At 36.1% G+C, this 21,427-nt stretch overlaps 3 protein-coding genes across 3 annotated transcripts; all 3 read right to left on the bottom strand.

Moving 5' to 3' along the window:
• Positions 1-6,802: 6,802 nt before the first annotated feature.
• msl-2 (male-specific lethal 2) lies at positions 6,803-11,523 on the bottom strand. The gene is made up of 2 exons (XM_071584964.1): positions 10,309-11,523; positions 6,803-8,683 (listed from the first exon to the last, which is right to left on the bottom strand). The coding sequence occupies exons 1-2, from the start codon at positions 11,436-11,438 to the stop codon at positions 8,209-8,211; spliced, it is 1,605 nt and encodes a 534-aa protein (XP_071441065.1). The 5' UTR covers positions 11,439-11,523; the 3' UTR covers positions 6,803-8,208.
• Positions 11,524-17,491: 5,968 nt separating this feature from the next.
• On the bottom strand, positions 17,492-20,599 carry PIG-M (Phosphatidylinositol glycan anchor biosynthesis class M). The gene has a single exon (XM_071585483.1). It carries the CDS (start codon positions 19,895-19,897, stop codon positions 18,626-18,628), a length of 1,272 nt encoding a protein of 423 aa, XP_071441584.1. The 5' UTR covers positions 19,898-20,599; the 3' UTR covers positions 17,492-18,625.
• Positions 20,600-20,818: 219 nt separating this feature from the next.
• On the bottom strand, positions 20,819-21,335 carry LOC139688063 (cx9C motif-containing protein 4). The gene is made up of 2 exons (XM_071585484.1): positions 21,255-21,335; positions 20,819-21,109 (listed from the first exon to the last, which is right to left on the bottom strand). The coding sequence occupies exons 1-2, from the start codon at positions 21,316-21,318 to the stop codon at positions 20,991-20,993; spliced, it is 183 nt and encodes a 60-aa protein (XP_071441585.1). The 5' UTR covers positions 21,319-21,335; the 3' UTR covers positions 20,819-20,990.
• Positions 21,336-21,427: the final 92 nt, after the last annotated feature.

Here is a 21,427-nt window from a genome sequence, read left to right as displayed (position 1 = left end):
AATGAAGGATGGGAGGATATATAAAATTCCTGCAGGACTAATCAAGGGCTTATGAAAACATGAAAGAGAGTTTTTATGAATCCACTTGTAGCTTTAAATAAAGAAGGAATTTGGTCAGAATATTCATTAAATCAGCAATAAATTCCAGCCCAAAGAGAGGGTAACACAGCGGTTTGAGAGGGCTATAGGATAATAAGTACCAATTTGCATGCAACAAAGATATTACTTGAGGTAAGAGACAACACTAAGTTAAATAAAATTATTTTATCATTTCTGGATATCAAATGGATTATGGGATCAAAGTTCACCGTGCACAAAAATAATTTTGGCAGCATGAGTTATATCACTTTATAAATATCACAACATATGTTTGTCGAAATGCCATACTAGTTCATATGACACTTCATCATTGTATATTACCAATGATATTAGCTAGACACATCAACGATTTCCTTCGATTGAATTCTGATTTTTGATTTGAACAGTTTTACTTGAAGTGCATATTTCTATCACTTGATAGAAAGTGACACATGACTAGGAAACCAAGAAAAAGTAAGGAACAACTTCAATCATTAGAGAAAATATCTGGAATTTTAAAGATTCAGAAAAAGGCCTTAATTTTCTTTATAGCCCAGAATACGATAACCATGAACTCCTGAGAAAGGCCATGCAAAACCTTGGCATAACAATAAGGAGAAAAGCTGGGAAAAAGACTTAGTCTGACAGGAAACTCAGAAAAAAGTAGTGTATATGAGTAAAAGTGGAATGCCCATAAGTTTTTGGAGCATCCGCACTTCAGTTTTGTTCCTCCTGCATTACCCTTCACAAGCAATTGAGAATGCTTATCAACAGCTTCAGCCAGAGAGCTTTGTGTCATAGCTATAAATATGAACAAATGCATTCTACGAAGTCCCATTATGATAGCATAAAAGTACACTTATTAGATGATCATATACAAAACTTCCTTGACTTGTAGGATTTTAAAGTCAAAATGCACCATTTTTGTCAAAACTAATTTAAATTTAGGCGAGCCAAGGAGAAAAAAATGTATACTCAAAAAACTTCTTTTTTAAGAATAATATCTTTTATCATAAAATATAACAAATCATGGTTTTTAAATATTATACAAACCATTGCAAATGTTGCAAAGACACATACTTTGCATGTGTGAAAAGTACAAGACCTGCTACATCATCATCAACAAATGGACAGAGAAAAGGGTAAATGATTCCTAAGGGGAAGATCAGATTGGATTTGTGAAGTCTAGGGGTTCACGCGATGGCATGGCAGGGATAGGGCAACTGATAGAAGGGAGTGCAGAATACATCGATTACATATTTGTTTGCTTTGTAGATTTGGAGATGCTTGACAAAGTATATTATACATATTTTTATATTATAATTAATGAACAATTAGAAGTCAGGAGTAAACTGGAGGGATACAGGAATTCTCCAAAACCTGTACATCACGGCTTTGTTTATTTTTTAATATAAGACACATTGGAATATCAATGCAAAAAATGATTGCCTTAGTGAGAAAATATATATGATTCATTCCGTTGGCTGTGCAACCTGTTACAATAGCGTAGCATGGGTCATAGAGCAGCTGGAAGAAGAACAGTTATCAGTGTGATACTACTAACATTAGCATAAATAACACAATTTTCAACCCCATTGGCAAAGAAATTCATTTCATTTTGGCATATTTCAATGCCCTCATTGAGAAAAGAGGCAGCATGAATGGAAGCCAGCACCACTTTACCTCCTATTACCAGCACCAATTTTCCTCCCCTGAGCACTAAACACCAGTATCATTTGACACAATAAACATGAGCAGGAGTAAGCATTGGCTTATATTGTGCCATGTTCTTGCGAATAAATTATATATGCATATATTTTCAGTAAACAATTCTCTTTGATTTAATTTGGGACTAATTATTGGCATTGCTATACCAGAACATTTGATCTGCCACCATTGCACATTATTCTCCACCTGTGTTTTTATGTGCTCCTTTGGAACACTAACAATCAGTTAGTGATTCATTGCTGATGAATCAGAATGCCAAAGTTTCAAAGTGGTGCCAGTGAAAAAATTTATGGAGAGAGGAGAGACTTTTTTATTGGATAGACATGCCCTCAGCTCATTTATAATTGGTGGTGGTGTTGATGAAAATTAGATGAGGAATAAAAAAGATGAGAAAAAAGCTTACACCTACAGTCTGTAAGAAAAGTTTGATAATGAAATAGAAGAAAAAAGAAAAAGGGCAAAGAGAGGTGCAGGATATCAGGTGAGCGGTAAGGAAGTTTAGTTTTCATGCTTTATTTCTTTTAAATTTTGTCTCGTTCCACTTGCTTTGCTTTGCCTGGATTGCACTGGGGCTAAAGAAATAGCTAAGAACTTGAGAGTTGTAAATGGTCATGCAAAAAGTTGTGTGTGTGAAGCTCATGGAAGATTACAATATGACATTACAGACAAAATTCATAGCAGAAAAAAGCACACTATGTAAATGAGTCCACCCTAAACCCTCAATTTCAAATGAGTAGGCTGCTTCTCAATTGTTTGATACAATTGTTTCCTCAATAATGGAGTGAAAACTGCAAATTTTCACACTATAAATTACAACGAACCATTTTGGGCCATGGGGTTACAGCACACAGTATCGTTCCCAAAGCAGTGTGATTTTTTTGCAAACATCTTGAGCTTGCATTCCTCAATCCATATTACCTTGAGAATGACACAGGTTATCAAACTCATGATCACTTAATTTCTAAATTGAGAGTGAAAATTCATGATTGTATTTATAGTGTTGTCAGTGAGTCTACCCATGAATTTGTTTATGAATCCAAAATATTCATCAGAACATTTATCTGACCACATGTCACATCCATTTATTTGTTCAACAGAATCCTCCATAATTCATGCTAATTTCCTTTGTGTATCAGTACTTAAATTTGTGAGGCAAACTGAATACATTTCCCTCGCTAACGTCACCAGTGCTCCGATTATGGGTAACTCTGTATTGCCCTTACCCCCATTACAAATAAGAGAATCTAAAAAAAGGTTATGTAGTGATGCAATTCAGAGTTAGACCGGGTTGTCAATAATTATCCTCGATACACATAAGAAATCTTCATGAAGTGACTTCAGGAAAAGCATAAAAAATAATTAACTGAAAATGTATAGTTTAGTTTATCAGAGTAAATTCTCGATTATCCATTTTGCAGACTATCCGTGCTACTCTCTTCCCAGAACTTTGAAATTTTCATAAAATTACAATCATAGAGATAATTAAATGCTTTGAAACTTCAATTTAATTTTTATTTAAACAAAAGTTTGAAATATCTGAGGTAAACATTGTTAATTTCATGAAAAAAAGTTGTCAAAAGACTTTAATGTTTTAATTTGAACATTTTTGTACCATTCGTACTTTCTCTTTACCATTTCCTTTGCACGCATTAGCCCAGAGAATTCTCTAGCCTCCTTTAAGGCAAGTAAATACATAGTTTCACTATGCAACAAGTAAGTCAATAGGACTGCATTATTTTACTCTGTATTATATGGAGAATGTGAATCCATATCAGCGATCCTTTTTTTAAAATTTGACCTTAACCAGTAACTTGTTTTTTTCTAAGCTGGGAGATTGGTTAAGCTTTCCCAGGAAAATATATTCTGCTAATCACTTTCAGACAGTTTTGTGTTCTTGTTAAACTATAATTCCACCTTTACACAAATGATTGAAAAACTGAAAAGAATAATGCTTTTCATTGCTAAAAAAAAGTGAACTAATCATAAGGAATCAAAAAAAGTGTCTCTGTATATATATGTTAACATCATGACCGTATTTTCCACATATTTCAGTTGCATTTTTTTATCAACTGTGCTTCATTGTGCATCCGTTAGTATGGAAAATTGTCTGTTCACTATATTTGGTATTTTACAGAAAGAAATAATGTAAGCCAATACTTGTCCATGTGCATACCTATGGGGTCAGTAAACATTGGTTTGATGTGCCCAGGGCCTGGTGACAGGGGAAGAGGGTACGCACTGGGACATTAACTACTTAGTGCTGACACATGCTGCTACGCATATGCCAGAATCTCTACGAAGGCATTAAATATACCAAAGATATACATATGAAAGATATTTCCACCCGAAAAGATTTTTTAATGGTTCATTAACCCTTAGGATGGCTATCCCACCCTTCCAAATACACACCTTGTTCCAGTTGCCCTTTGACCCCTCACACGTAAATTCCAATTTATTGTAAATTTAGAAAAATATGCACCACCCTACCACGTTTCGGACCCCCACCAGTGCAATTTACAGATAAAAGAATCAGGATAGGCAGTGATATACAAAGGGGTTAAGACAGGGTCGTCCATTATTACTAGTGCTTCTCAACATATTACGATAGGAGAAGAATTGGAAGGTCTGGAGGTAGTAGGCAGTAGGTGGAGAATCACTCAAGCCAGTTTGATTTGATGATGACCAAGGTTTAGTTTGCCAGTCTGTGAAGAGATTGCAATCATTGCATGGAACATTACAGGATCAGTATGATAGATATGGGATGACAATCAATCATGAGAAAACAAGGTTATGAATTTCTCAATAAAAAGGAATACTAAGATAAACATGAAAGCTGGGAGTATAAACTGAGTCAGGTAGAGCACCTATTTAGGAAGGGTAAAACATAACGATGGTCAAAGGCGTAGTGATAATACGAGGGTAGTTTGAAAGGTTATTGGAATCACCACCAGTTGTCAGAGCTAGCACAAGTTTCCCACGTGGTAATAGGCAATCCTTTATGAGTAAATATGTAATGCATCAGTGCCCTGGGAACAGATATAGTACAGACACCTCTCTGTTGTTGTTCCCATGTAGTGATTTGTGAAGATCGAAAAAAAATAGAAATCCAAGTAGTGATTAAATACTTTGTAAAGAAAGGTATGAAAGCAAAGGAAATTCATGCCGAGGTTCAGAACATTCTGGGGGCTCCACTCCTTCATATTCAGCTGTTGCCAAGGGGATAAGTTAGTTTAAGTTTGGTCAGGACAGCTTAGATGATGATCCTCATAGTGGTCGGCCAAAATATGCCACTACCACAGAAATTATTGCAAAAGTACATAAAATGGTCATGGAGGATCGCTGACTGAAAGTGCGAGAAATCATTGAATCTATAGGGATGTCATCTGAATGGGCATATCACATTTTAACAGTGGAATTGGATATGAGAAAATTATCTGCTAGGTGGGTGGTGTGAATCTTGACGCAGGATCACAAATGCATTGAAATGGAAATTTCCGAACAATGTTTGACCCATTTTAAGACCAACCAACAAGATTTTTCTGCACCAGTTTGTGACCACAGATGAAATTTGGGTCTACTGCTATACCCAAGACAATACAGCAATCAAAGCATTGGAAACATATTGATTTACCATCACCAAAGAAAGCAAAGGCAATACGGTCAGCAGGAAAGGTGATAGCTTCAGTTTTCTGGAATGTGAAAGGATTCTGCCAATAGATTACCTTCCCACTAGTCAAACAATTACTGGACAAGACTAACCGCCTGGACCAACTACACGAAAAGCATCAGTGTACAGGGAAACTATATTGAAAAATGAAAAAGTTTCACTGTGGTTGAGTTTTAAATTTCTATTACATTCCGAGAAATTTTCAAATTACCCTTGTAATAATAATAAAACACTTTTATTTGGGGCAAGATAGAGACTAGTAGTCCCATCTTCCACCTGACCCCTGTAGGGATATTAAAAAAAATTGCAGTAGGTTCAGAAGTATTTACAGAGAAGACCGAATTGGTGACAAGGACCTTAATCACAGATGTAAATGAAAAAAAGGTGAGGTATTGGAAATGATGCATGGTTTGGCATGATCACCAAAACTTGGCCGCTGACATAGGATAAGCACAGATTGGAGGCTTTTGGAATGTGGCTGTGAAGGAGAATGGCAAGTCAAATTGACACGAAAAAGAACAAACAAAGAAACGCTGGACACAGAGGTGTAGGAAGGAGAATTGTTGGAATGATTTAAAAAATAAAAATGCATGCAGGGAAGACTGGATCTCATTAGTTGGAGATTAATAATAGACACTGCATGGAATGAAGAGAGAAGAAGTAAGCGGAGCAGAAGAATGGTTTATTGTAAAAAAATGTTTTGATGCTCAATGTCATGCGTGCAGGTCTTAGAGTGGTGATTAGACTTTACCTAGAAAACTGCCGATGAAGACTTTACCTAGAAACTGCCGATAATAATAATGACATCAATCAGGATCATTGAATTACTAATGAATTCCATTCCTTACTAGCCCTATGACTTACTGGCATTTAAGACATACTTTTATTCATTATTTTCACTATTTTTGGTAATGAGCATAAATTAGTCCATTGTTCTCATATTTTAATGCTAATTAAATTTCATTCCATTTGAATTGCACAAAAATGCGACTTTTAATTCAATGCTTCTGCTAATACATACTGCTAGTGTTTTCAAACTATCAAAAAACAGTCAACCTGGTAGGGGTGGTGTGTGGTACCAGATTAGCAAAATGTCATTGTTTTGAATTTCTCTTAAGCCTTAATACCTTTGGATAAGACTTTTTGGTCGTTTTAAAACTGCCTTAAGCATTATATCACATCTAATCTAATACCGATCAAAATATAAAGCTAATGTGGAGAAAATATACTGTTTCTCCTAAAACCATAGAGGGTTAAAATGAAAAAACTCTTAATGTATAAAAACTATTTGATTGGTTTTTTTAATTAAACTAAAATAATGGTCTCATACATTCCAACACTAATTTTCTATGCATAAACACAAATTAATTTTTTGTTAAAAAAACATATTTTCATATTAATTGGATTCAGCATAGTGTGAGAAACAATTTTTTTTAAAAATCACTTTTCATAAAATAAAGATCATTTGTCAACCCAGACACTACATGGATTCGAATATGAATATCCTGTTAATCAGTTCAGGCTTTCCAATCGCAAGATTTAAAACTACTCTTTATCTATCGAACTTGAAAAGATTAACTTCTAATAATCAATAGCCATTTAACAGTGAATTAATGCAAAAGGTGATGGAAAAAGATTTGTGTTTAGAATATGAATGTTACAAAATTAGAAATTGTAAATTCTATTTGCATTAATATATCAGACACATACAAAGCATTTATGTTACTAAACTTGACACAAAATACTTCGGCTTGTTCATCTAACTAATAAGTCTAAGAAAATTAAATCCTTCGTCAATCTTGCTGCAGTTACAATTTCAAATGCTCATCAGCATAATACTGACAGGCTAAAAAAAATAAAAAAAAGTTGAATGATATGACAGAAACCAAATATATCACCAGTAAACTTTTTATCATAATTAGCTGACATTAAAACTAAAAGCTCCAGTATACCTGAATGGAATTCTCAATGAACAATTTCATGAAAAAGTAGCTTCACAGATGAAACATCACATTTATATAAAAATATTCACGCTCACTCTTTTGCATAAACATTTTGTACACACACACACACACTTTCATTTAATTTACTTTAATAAAAGTAAGATTCATTAATATCCTGCTTCCAGTTTCCTATGAAATTTTCTTATTGGTCACAAAACAGTTCATAGTATATCATACGCATGGTGGCCACCAACTCACTAAGATTTCTCTCATCACTTTGACAAGTGAAAAAGAGATTCTGTTAGAATAGTTAAATGCTGACTCTGTAAAACTTCAGACGTGTCACTCAGCTCATTCCCATTACATTTTACATGACCTCAGCATGTATGAGGATTTTCATATTTTCCAGCCTATTAACAAACTTGGCCACGAATCCAACACAGTATTGAACCAACTGCAAACTACAATTATTTCACTAATTAAATATTCTAATTACTCAAAAGTGTTTAAAAGAAACACCAATCATCCATATTTGCCACCATGCCGCTCGCTGTAACCATAGGATAACTGGAATGACTCGATAATTTAAGAATCAGATATGCGATGCTTGATATACCCATAAAATATTACTGGTATATAAAATTTTAAAATTAAAGAATATTTTGCTGTAGTTCATACAGGACCTTTTGCACTCACTGCGAACATTAAATGGATTGTCATATTGATTTAACTCTCACGGACAATATTTACAATCCAGGCACTAGGAACACGAGTACAACAGTGATGCCCTGTTTAAATATCCACCTCGACATCACTATCATCACCGGAGATGCCACAACCCCCTGAATCTGAGGGCGACCTTTCATCACCAACAAGTAGTGCAGCTGGCACCATACTGGTAACTGTCTGCAGCTGCAGCGCACTTGTGGTGCCACCACCAACACCACCACTCACCACTCTTGCACCCCGGAAATTGGTCGTGGCTCGCACCAGTTCCGGGTGAACACCCAGGATGTCCACGGGGATGGATGTGCTGTTGGAACCATTCACACCCTCATCGCAATCCTCATCATCCTCCCCATCCAGCAGCCCCTCCCCATCCTCCTCCTCCAAACTGGCATCCCCCTGAGTTAAATCCTGTTGGGGGGAAGAGGACGAGGATGGCGGGCTATCACCTATTGACGTGCCCGTCGCAGAGGCAACCAGGACCGTCTGGAGCATCCTGTTCCCGACCCTTGAGTTTAACTCCTCCACATTCACGTTCAACCTAAAAACAAATCAATATCCATGTCATAACAGAAAGGACAAAGCTTAGAGCAGTAAACTACGAGATGATTGAACCCGCATATTTTCTTGGGCACGTTCGATGAGAAAGTAAATAGAAAATCGGGAATGAACACATGCATATATACATATTGGGTAATCAATAAATTTGCTAGAATATGATTAGTATTTGCGCTCCAGCAGTCAGCTTTAAGAAAACCTATCTTAAGTATGTATTAGTCAATTGTTTTCTTCTGCCGCTATCTACCATTTATTTGTTAGTTTTACCTTTAGGTTCCTCTCAATCTTCACTGGGATTAATAAAATTATAATAACAGTTAGGTGACAATTTTTTTTTGTCCATAATTCAGTTGTCAGTGTGACTGTCAGAATCTTAACATGTAAACGGTAAATGAGCATAATAAAATTAGTATGATTAACTCCTCCAGATCCAGCCAAACACTTCAAAGTAATAGTGTACAACAACATTAGGAGAGCATCAGCTACACAAAACCCCAGGGGCCAAAAGCTGTCTCACTGAAAACTTACAGAAAATCTAACTAATAATACACAGCAGATTTACTTATGGAGTGTTTAATATCAAAGAGAAATGGTTAGTATATTCAAACAAATCCATTTCCAAATATCTCAAGGGGCATACCAAGGGGTTAAGGATTAAATGATTCAATGGAAACAGTAACTGCATAGATTTTTTATACAAGTTTTTAACCACAGAACTGAAAGGAACGAACATAAACATGTAAATGAAGGAGGGGCGGCTTACTGTTTAATAATGGGATCTTAAGGTAAGTTTCTGATCAGCCAGCTAGCCCAACATTTGCCATTATTATCATACATAATTATCTACTGGTTTAAGGTAGATTCCCAATTAATACTGACACACCAAAAAACAATTAACCATTTGTCAACTCTGCATTCTTTCACTCCATCCAACATGTCTAATATTTTTCTAATAATTTTTCCCAAGCACAACATTCTCCCTTTATCGCAATCTTCAAATTTTTACTGTTACTCATCCTCTTTTTCTGTCTAATTCAAATTTCACCAAATGACTATCTTCCCTTCCCCAACAAGTCAGACAGTTCTTTGTTTGATAAAAAACTAAAATTTACTGTACCTATCTAAAATAAACTGGTTTATGACTGGTTTATCAAGCTACTGCGATGCTACATCACAAAGCTCCTTCGGCGTATTTAAATGCTCTACAATCTTTCACTTACAATAAAATGGCACAGGTTTGGACTAAATGAGATTCCATGATTTTCTTAAACACACAATAACAGGTAGAAGTATGGAAATTACACCATAATTGAGCAGTTAGTTTTAGGTCATATAAACAGGCAGTTTGTATTGGTAAATATCAATAGGAACATAATTAAACCAGGACGTTCAGAAAAAGCTGTCATCGTAAATTAAATTTATTAAACACATCAGTATATACTCATGGTCTTCTATGTCATAGATTTTAAAAACCTAACGTACCTGACTGTACTCTGAATTTCAGTAATTAGACAATTAATAAAATGGTCCCTCAGAAGAGGGTAACAAAGTGAGGTGGGGAGACAAACATGAAGTGGGGCTGTTTACACACAAAGAGTTTGCTAATACCTGGAACTGTCCACCAGATCTTCGGCGTTGGCGTCAGTAGCCGGTATGTGGATTTGAAGCGACTGCAACTCAGGTATGTGAGGTCTCACTTTATGCCCTCCAGGACGGTGAGGATTTCGACATCCTCGGCAGCGGCATTCCAAACACGCCTTTGCTTCAACATAACATGGACATCGTTGCCCACAACAGGTTAATTTCCCAGGCATCGCAGTAGCATTTCCACAACGGCAGCCTTTCTTCTTTGCCTTCGGCTTAGTATTTATATTGTTTACAGGTTTCTGCTTTGGTTTTTTAAATCCAGCCCCGCCCCCTACTATGTTTGTCTCTGCCATAAGAGAGCCACTCACTCCGCCACTACCAACTAAGGTACGAACAACTGAGGGAGTTACAGACTGAGAAACACACGTTACGGTTTGAGTTAGTTGAGGCTGTGGGGTAATTGGTGATGGTGATGGGGGCGCTTCCGTCCCATCGAGGTAATATATAGTATCACGGGTTGCTTTTCTTTTAATAGTGATTTTATTATTACTAGCATACATTATAGAATAAAGAGAAGATCCATTTGAAACTGTCTTAATAGTTGGTGCATCAACACTTTGCGGTGATGTACCAACACCCACTTGTGTTTGAGTTGAGGTACTAGTTGTAGTGTAAACACAAGGCAAAATGCTATAAGCTGATTTGGAAAGGCCAGCAGTACTCTTATACTCATCTTTGAACCCAGCCCCTTCTTGGATAAGTTCCACTAAACTTGACGTACCACCATTAGTAGTCACAGACGCTAGGTGCCGGTATATTTCAGTACTTGTAATATACTCGCACAATTTTTTGTAACATTGTAGTAGTATTCGTAATTGCACATTTTCCACATACTTTCCATAATTTCGACACCAACTGCACGATGGCTTGAGTTTTTTCTTCCCTCCTTTACATGCTTTGCATACATGATGCTGACAATTTGTCTCAGTCGGAGTATATGGCTCGATTAACAAATTACCGCAAACAGTACAGGAAAGAGACTGCCGCAAATACGGTACCAATCGGTATAAATCAGACCATGATGACGGATCACCCGTGTCTGCCTGTAAAACTAGTCGGCATGTAGAAACGTATAAACTGGTTGCATTCATGCTTTCCAATTGTGCACCAGTATAAACATCGAAAAACCGTGTTTACATCCGAGTAATCACTGGCAGTACACACTAATAAACACATACGAAGCCATACTTTAACGGATACACCACTGAAGTAGAATTGAGGTAGTGGATTTATTTTCACACTTTTTATTGGTATAAGTATTTATTATCGCCAAAATACTTGTCTATAAATTTTTAAAACTGATATTAAATAATTTTACATTGAATAATTTTTGTAAGAGCGGGGAAACTCCAAATGTAATCATTTGTTTAAGCTTGTTACTCTCCCGCAATTGTCAGCAATCCGAATGGTCCAAGTAGCGCGCATTCCGACTTGAATTATCTAATATGCGAACTTATTGATTTCCAAGTTTTTTCACGATGTGATATTATTTATTCTGCCCTTATTCTTAGTAGTTGAAAATGTCTACAATTGCTCACAAAATAATGGTATTTTTTCAAAATTTGAGTAAATTAGGTAAATATACAGCGCGCGGGGTAAATTGACGAAATGCGTGCGCATGAGAGAAAACCACTATTTAAGTCACGAGTTTTGTGCTTTAAAATATTACTAGCTTTCTTCTAATATTTAAAATTTGGTTATTTCTCTGAAGTTAAAAGTATTAATTTGCCCAAGCGATTTTCCAATGAAAATCTGTTAACAACAATTAAATTCATTTATTCGAAGAAAGACAATAGGCGTTAGTAATAGCATCTTTTGAATATGTATTAACAGCTTCACCGTGTAACTAAACGGATGCAAGGTCTTCGCGTGAATTAGTAATTTTTCTCTAAAATTTAGAAGAAAAGTGGGTTGGCTACCTCTAGTACTCTTCCCTGTATACCTCCCCCTCTTCTCCCTAATCATGATGTATCACAATCACCGTTTCGATTCTACCCTACGTCTATTATTTTCTCAATAACTTTTACTTTCTCTTGCTGTACCTATTGATCGAAGTGCACGTATTTTCTGTACTACTATCTGTGTTTTCTCTTGACTTAAGTCAATGCGCATGTTGATTCAGTGGAATAATCATGCCCCAGAAAAATCTATTTTTTTAATAAATGCCTCCAGCCTTTTCTTTGGTTTCTAATTGGAAAGATTTATTTCTTCAAAGTGGGCCCTGGTTTTGGAATTCATTTACCTGTAAATTACTTAAATGAAATGTGTGTGTGATAGGATGAGTTTTTGTGACTCTTCCATTAAGTGCACGTGGTAAGTTAGTCCCTGGTGCAGGATTAGCTTCCTGGCAAACCGCTTTGTGTGATTATGGCATCACAGTGGCATTATGCAAAAGGAATATTGAATATGTATTGTGAGGAACCACTAAAATGTGGAGTGATTGGGGATTGCTGTTGTATCTGTCATTAAATTAATTTTCCTCTAAACAACCACAAGCAGTTTTGTTCGTATGTGGATTCTTATGAGTTGATCCCTGTCATGGGATACTCTCCCTGTTAATCACCTCTTAATACCGAGTGAGTCAGTTAGGATTGTTTATGAGAAATTTATTACCATCACAGCATATTCCTCACACTTAGGATGTAATAGCTCAATTCCCCACATATCTGAATGGTGCTCCACAGCCAATTCTGTTCAAACCTTAAACGTCATTTTAAGCATCCAATATAATAGTATTATCTTATTGACCGATCTGTTTAAAGCTTGAACACACATCCATGCTAATAAACTAAAACCACTGTGGAAATGTTCATGTTAGGTTTTGAATTCAACCAAACAAGGAGTAAAAATTGCGTCATATCAAAGATTCCTCTTAACCTTGAGAAAGGTACAAGTTGTCAAAACTATAGTCAGTTGTATTTGAAAGTGTAAAAATATACAAAGTGGTTTTATTCTATAATCATAGATATCATTAATTCTCTCGGTGTGATGCTGGAAGGTATGCGACATTATTTAGCAAACAGCAAGTCAGTGGATGAAAGCACACATAATATTCCAGCTTACTTTGGAGATATATTCTTCTAAGGTATAAAGATTCTTTTAAAAGGTTTCAGCTAATTATGCCTCTAGTCCATTTGCTTCCTCTGCCTTCTTATCCCTGTATTTAATTCTTCCAAGCCTCCCCCCTTTCAATTTTCTCTGTCATCCTAACCATCATCATTTCTTTCATTCTCACCGCATGAAAAAATCTCTTTGAAGACTTATTGAGGATCTCTGAACAATTCATGACAGATGGTAAATTTGTGAATTTTTCAGTGCTATATCAATCATTTTATTGCAAGAAACATGACCATGATAATGTTTATAATCATGGTTTAATATCGAAAGATAACTTCAGTTTTCAAATGCTCACTTGGTAATCATCAAGGCAACTTCTTCAGAAAAGTCTGTGCCCCACTCTATTGAGTTGCCACTGTGGAATTTACCTAACCACTGCTGGCAACTCTACAGAAGGTGCAACTGTAGGGGTGTTTCCCATTGGGATTATATGAAGTGTATCATTGATTGACAGTTGCCACCATCATGGACCTCCAAAACTGAGTACACGTGGGAACATTGAACTGTCAATCATTAATAGCATGTCCCCACATCCTAGTAGCAGTCGGCAGATTATTTCCAAAGGTGAATAAAGGGCCAGTACTGAAGATATTTGAAAACACGCATTTAATTATTTATTTTAGCAATCAGATCCTGAAACTCAATCTCTGACTTTGTTCCTAATTTTGCATGCTTGGCAATATGTACTATTGATTTTGACAAGATATCCATCACCTCACTAGATGTTGAGAATTTTGATGAAATGCTCTTCTGGCTTTTTCCCTTTATCCTGCCCAAGTCGCATTCCCCAGTCTGCTTACAGCACCAACATTAACAGACTTCTCTGTCCCAGAGCTCTCTTGCATTCTGTGTGTATCCTTTATAAATATCCTCACAGTAATTGTGTATTTGCACAAAAAAATTACTGGAAACACTTTTCAGATGATTTTTTATTTATTAATTAGTATATCAAAGGATAATGATGGTATCAACTCTGTATATCACCTTAAGTTTGTTCATATCAGTTCCCAGAGCAATCATTATCTTTTTACAACACAAAAGGATCTAGTTGATGTGAAAACTAGGGTACTGGCTTTGAATTCTAGTGGTTACAGAAGTTTTCACCCTACTTGGGTGCCATGTGGAGAGCGACATCAGTAAATCATCCATCAGATAGCACATTAACCTGTGGCCCCCTTGGTGTCTTCAATTAAATAGCAATCTAATGTCTCTGCCAGATTTCTCTACACCCTTTTTCAAAACACTTTCCTACCTCTACCAAATTACCCACCTATCCCCAATATTGTAAATGACCTCAGCTGGCATTCGCCTCATATAACAACAAAAAGACAATCCCAACAACTGTACCAAGAAGAACCCCAAAAAAATGTAATAAATGGTGAGTACCAACAAAAGGAGGTTAAAAAAATGGACTTAAGTAATAAACTTAACCTAAACTATATCAATTATGTGTCATGGAATTTTGCAAATGTTTGATGGAAAGAGCCCAATTTGATATAAATATGTAATTGTGAAGTAGGAATTTTATTTCACCAGACATATGCAATTGTTGTCATCACAAAAACAATATATGTAAGTGTAAGGCTATAAATTATATACTCAGTTGATAGTGGAAAGTAATTAGACTGGGACAGTGTTAGAAAAAATGGATAGTTTCACCAAAAGTTACAAAGCCACTTGGATTTTATTTCACCGGTTTTTCATAGCATACATCTCTTTACATGGAGCATGCTCATCACGACACATCATCCAAGGACGTCATATTAAATGCAACAATTAAAAAGACAATCCCAGGATTGGTGTTGAAGTAACATATGAAAATATGTGCACACTGAGGGTGATAACTTTACCAAACTATAGTTAACAAATAGTTAGGATTATAATGCAATTCCATTGTATTCCTAACCCTTTGTCTACCTTTCTTAGCATAGTTTTATACTTGTTTGATGTTTCTTTTCCTCTAACATTGTGAAATAATCCTCCGTAATAAGGATCCAAGGTTTACTCAAGAAATAGGAAATTCTTCGCCAAACTAAGATGGTCATTGAATGTGAATTAAAATCTAATGATTCCCAGTCACTATAAATGTTTAATAAAACCTTCAATCTAAAGCACATTTTGGTTGATAAGAGAACAATTAAATTAATGAAGAGACTAAATTAAAATTATCTTATTATTTTCAAAATTTAAACAATCTGCTATCTCCCTTTAATATTGTAAATGGTAGAACATGTTGTGCCTGATCAATTTTTCTTTATCTCACTTCCAAGAAAGAAATTGACAGCATTCTAGTTTAAATTATTAAAAACACTCCACTGGTTATGACAGTATACCTTGCTTAATTTTGAAAGGAAATGCAAATACAGTAATGCAATAACTCAAACACTAACATGCTCAATGGGCCATTATCATTAGAGATTTTCAAAATTAACTTAAGTCCCTCCAATTCACAAAAATGGAGACCCCAATGATGAAATAATGAATGCCAATTTCTATTCTCTGTATTTTCCACATTTTTTACACAAGCTATTCTTAACATAATTTTATACTTTCCAAAACTCAAGCTTGGTTTCATGCAAAAAAGGTCAACTGATATTGCTACAACCAAGTTTGTACATGATTTTATCCATGTACTTGATAACCATGTCACAGGATTGTTTTATGATCTTTGAAAAGCATCTGGATCTGTGGATTATGGGATTTTAACGACTTAGCACATATGGCATCTTAGGAAATTCCAATCAGTGGATACAATCATTTAACAGGCAGATTTCAAGCCGCGAGCATCAACTCCAGATTACAAGTTCCTATGTTACATCTAGCCATAAGCAATTGCTAAAGGTGTCCCTCCAAGATCCATTCTGGGTCCTCTCATTTTTCTTGTATGCATTAACAGCCTTCCTACTTGCTTCAGCAGTGGTACACTGTTCATGAATGCAGATGACACAACACATCTAAATGCCTCCAATCTTTTCAAACATTGATGAAGTTTGAGGAAATATTGACTCCTTGGGTGCAATGATAACTGAGTCCACATAAATAGTAATAAACAACTTTTTTATAGTTTCACACCCATCAAAGGAAAATAATTGCTTCCTTCCTAGGATTGAATAGTTCAATGTAAGGTTCATCCACTGTAACTAAATCTTGGGTATGTATGCACATAAGTCTCCATCCTGGAAAAACCATATTGAAAAACTATATTCTTAAGGGGTTTCAGTATTCCACCTCCAGAAAATGATTAAGGCACTAACTGATAACACCACTATAAATTCAGTCTATTATCAAACATGTGGATCGAGAGAGTGTTGATCGGTAGAGGGATATCGAAGACTGTAATAGAGGGGAGAATGTTAGACAAACGGGGGAAAGGGCAGGAACAGGATAAGGATGTTGGATGGGAGGAATGAAGTACAGAGAGATGAAGAGGGACTTGATGTAGAGTAGGTTGCTGGATTATGTTTTGTAAGGAGTCACAAAATATTTATTTCGTGGTTAACCGGTAGATTACTTAATAATAATAATATCAAACATAAATAGTCAACTGAAATATGGAATCAAGGTTTGGGGCCATTCACACCATTCCATTAGGCTTTTTAAACTTCAAAAATGGACCATCATATGAACTGTTCTATACATGTAAACCACATGTCCTGGAACCAATAAAAATTATTACTGTGAAAATTTGGCCATTGGGCAACCAGTGTATATTATTTTCATGGCCATTATAGCCTGCTATATCGAATGCATCCAATAAGGTTTTGTCAAGCAACCCAGCCTAAGGAACATTCCATCTGAAGAGGCAAGTAATGTAGGTAATACCAATAGGATACCTATATCAGTCTATTATTCTGCTAATGCATTGCCAATAAAATTATCAGCTTCCTTGAAAATCTTATTTAAAATATATAGGCATTTGTATATTACACATAAAATCAGAAAGTATCAGAACGAATGACCATCATGATCAAAAAATATCTTCCTGTAGGGTAACCACAATATGGAGAGGGAAAATATACTTCTAGGATAAAAAAATAAAATTTTGGAAAATTTATTATCAATAACATTCACAATTTTTCATCATGTTTTAGAAACATGTATAATGCTACACAGTTCAGCATACCAGCTGATGTGAACTACTCCATTGACTGCTCAACACATTTTGCCATGTGCACTATTTAGGCAAAACATTTTTAATTTGAATTCCATCTCCAAAACATCAATTCATTCCACATTTACCCGCAAAAGTTGGCAATTTGAGTACCCTCTTAATGCAATGCGCTTCGATAGAATTTTTAAATGCTTAAAAAACCACATGCTATGCCATAACAGCCATGAATGTAATGTGAATGACTATCTGACATAGACTAGTTGATGTTAACCGATTGTAAGTTTAGGAAACTACAAAAATAATTAATGTAACAAAAAATTAGTCAAATGGATGCCAATTTTCCAAAATACAGTATGGTTGACAGTAAGAATGTTGTGGTAAGCTTACTGTGCATCAAGAAAGATTAATGCAATGCCAATAAGTTCAAGGTGGGTCCAATCAGTAATGGGATCCCACAAGAAAGAGGATACATATCACATTGTAATGCAAGTGTCACACATGGACCTATCACAGATTTCCTCTATCACCTTAAAATTTCGTGACACAACCTTATCAAAGAATACCTTTAGTCTTGTAACATCTACCAACCACAGTAATCAACCGTCGGTTTGTTGTATAAGCACTGGTAATTCACCTGGCCCATGGGTAAGCAATATTCATACATTCCAGAGAGGTGGACCAGCTCCTTTCCCTGCACTACCAGCAATTTCCCAGAAAGATCTAGCAGTTGAAAAATTACAAAGCCAGTTCAAAGCTGAATTAGAACCAAGCTCTCTTGAGTAGCCAAATGCTTAACCCATTAAACTACCACACCTATTGTTTCCTCTAATCAAATTTTATTCGCAAAGCATATTTGAATTAATATGGACAACAACGATCTGCCAACTATTTTCTGGGAGTGGTAGTTTCAAAAGGAATAAGTTTATTAAGAATATATTGTCATAGCCAATTTAATAAACCGCAAAAACACACACAATATCAGGAGTAGCGAGGCATGGAAGCCATGTTATGCTAAATTCTGCATGCATTCAGGTATCATAATTAGATAAACTACTGAGACTTTTGTTGGAGCAATTCTTTTCGTCCTGTGTTACAATCATAGCATTTGACCAACTCTTTGATAATGAATACATTGGTTCCAAATAGCATCAAACTGCATGTCCAGATGTAAAAGAAAGTGTTCAGTCCTAAAAATTCCAGATTATAAGCACTATAAAGCCACAAGGCCACAGATAAAAGCCACTGGCCAACTCTCAAAACGAATTTATTTAAGGTACAAGAGTACACTGTATCATTAGCACCCAGTTGTGAACTACTCCTTTGGTTTCCTCTAAGCATGGGTGTGACAATGGGAAAAATTGATAGGGGCCAAATAAAGTACTGTGCAGTTATCACTTTGTTGAATACCACAAATATGTACACCTGGCAAAAGCAAGCAAATGGAAGGTCCTTCCTGGTGCCATACTTGACACCTAATAATACTATAACAATTAGCTGGGGTAAAAATGAAATTATGGATGGTAGGATATTACCACTGAGCAAAAACATATAGAAATTAACAGAAAAATTATGTCGTATATCAACTCGAGTAAAATGATATAGGTAACTCTCCTGGAGGAATTCATGACCATACACTGCATACGATGCTGTGGTTAGAATCGCTAGAGATGACATGAATGTAACCAAAAAATAACAGCGTTGAGGCTCGGTAATAAAGGAGTAAATGAAACTAAGCCATTTTCTAATGCATAATATTTGAGGGCATGCTTTTAATGGATGAATGCTAGCCTCATCTCCAGTGAGCGAGAGCCACATTGGGAGAACAAACAGAATGGGGTAAACTCTAAGATGAGCGGCCAATGCTAAAACAACACCCGCTGCAACAACATGGCCTTGGCCAACAGCCATTATTGATGAAATCACCAATGCTGATGATAAAGAATCGGCACTGCCACGAGTAGAAATCACTGCATTCAGTGGACTGTAGAGACATAGGAAGAGGGTGATTTTTGATTGAGTACACCCTGACATCAGCACCCCAAGTCCACCAGCTATTACGTCAAACGTAGCAAATAATATTTTGCCAAAAGATCTGTGAACCCAGATATTTGGCAATAATATTGCAGCTAGTATCGGAGGATATCGATATGTTGAGCGCTGGTATGGAGATCCACCGGATGACATGTAACGTGCAGCATCAGTGAAGACGTGATAATCGACATCAGTATAAGATACATTGAAATTAGCATCCTGCCACTCACCATAAATCACTAAAAGAAGGCGTAATAATAACGCCAAATAGAAGTGGTACATCAACTTCATTTTGGAGGTAATGAAAAATCTACTTAAAATATTAACCCTTGATAACTTACATCTGTCCCAAGAATTACAGTTCACCCATGCCCTCGAGTAAGTTATATTGTGTAGGCTTAATAAGAACCAACAAAGAACGCGAATTAAATTGGGAACAGCTTTTCAGTAAGTAATAATCGTTTAACTACTAGAATAAGTTATCTCTCAGTAGCACAGCATATAGGTAGGGTACCGACGATGTTCCACTTTTTTATTCAGTTTTCAAATCATATGAAAATACCACTTGATGCAAAATCAGCGAATAACTCACACAAGTATGCAATGGCTAAACACACTAAGTAACACTTTCAGCTATAAAGTACTACATTCTCGTCCCTGCTTTCTTCGCTGCCTCTACTGCACATCTTTTAAGAGCTTGAAATTCTGCTTCACATTTCCCGTGCATAACTCCAGTTCCTCCTGCTCCTCCAGTTTCATGAGCAGATAAAACACACAAAGCATAAGCATTTCCTTCCGTAGCACATAGCGAAAGAAGCCTGGGAAGACGGAGCATACGCCCCTTAGCTCTATCAACTGCCTCCATCAGTTCCTTGATAACAAGACAGAAGGATAATTCTATTCTCAAGGAAAAAATCTATTTCCACTTTGTACTACTATAAGCTATGCAAATAGACAAGTCAATACAAAACCGGTGCGGCTTCACGGCAAACCCACTTAAGAACGCTTTACTGGAACACCAACAGGACCTTCAAAACTCTCTCTGAAAAAGGCGTCGTATAATGGTCGGCTGAAAAATGTCAATAGACAAACGGTGGAGAACAATGAAATAAATAACCTGGGATTTCTCTGAGCCCAGCTATATTCTTTTAACGGTTTTCTACTCATACGTGGAAGCTTCTTATGCTTCCAAGGCTTAAAGTCGTCATCCATTGCAGATCCGTAGTCACTGGATAATTAAAGTTCACTCAAGGTAAACTAAGTAAATAAATTTTATTAAGTGCACGCGCGGCTCTTCAGCAATGTTCACCAGTGCATCTAAACGATGAAGGTTCAAATTTTAACTTGAGCTACGGTCAAATACTTCTCAATGCCAAACTGCTCTTCACTTTTGTGCGGGTTTCTTGAAACCAGAACAACAAAGAGACTCATCAAACCACTTGTCACAGCACTTCTGCATTTCATTAATTACGTCTTTACAGCTTTCTTCGTTGAACTTGTTCTCTGAAAAATGCGCAACATCTTATTTGACTTTGCTCCACAACATATTAATGAAAGTTCGAACAAATCAATTGCTGTGTTTGAGATTAAAATTCTGTCTATCGCCTTAAATAATTAGGTGCAAGAGTGTACTTCCATGAATACTAACCTTTTAAGCACTTCTGAATACGGCAAGCATACAGCTTGCAGGGATCCTTTTTTATTGACTTCATATTTTCTTTTCACAAATATACGCCCAATACACAGAAGATGGCAGCACTGCCCAGACCGCGCCCGTTCAAAGATCAGAACCGCAGAAATATTTCGCAAAGAACGCAAACA

Source organism: Hetaerina americana, unplaced genomic scaffold (genome assembly GCF_022747635.1).
Source record: "Hetaerina americana unplaced genomic scaffold, ioHetAmer1.1.p SCAF_2, whole genome shotgun sequence".
Taxonomy (NCBI): Eukaryota; Metazoa; Arthropoda; class Insecta; order Odonata; family Calopterygidae; genus Hetaerina; species Hetaerina americana.
This window is presented reverse-complemented; position numbering and strand designations above follow the sequence as displayed.

Excerpts from the sequence above, each read along its gene's own strand:
- msl-2 (XM_071584964.1), bottom strand. The coding sequence starts at position 11,438 with ATGAATGCAACCAGTTTATACGTTTCTACATGCCGACTAGTTTTACAG. Across the intron at positions 8,684-10,308 it reads GATCTGGTGGACAGTTCCAG|GTTGAACGTGAATGTGGAGG; the intron begins GTATTAGCAAAC and ends ATTTGTTTTTAG.
- PIG-M (XM_071585483.1), bottom strand. The coding sequence starts at position 19,897 with ATGAAGTTGATGTACCACTTCTATTTGGCGTTATTATTACGCCTTCTT.
- LOC139688063 (XM_071585484.1), bottom strand. The coding sequence starts at position 21,318 with ATGAAGTCAATAAAAAAGGATCCCTGCAAGCTGTATGCTTGCCGTATT. Across the intron at positions 21,110-21,254 it reads TATTCAGAAGTGCTTAAAAG|AGAACAAGTTCAACGAAGAA; the intron begins GTTAGTATTCAT and ends CGCATTTTTCAG.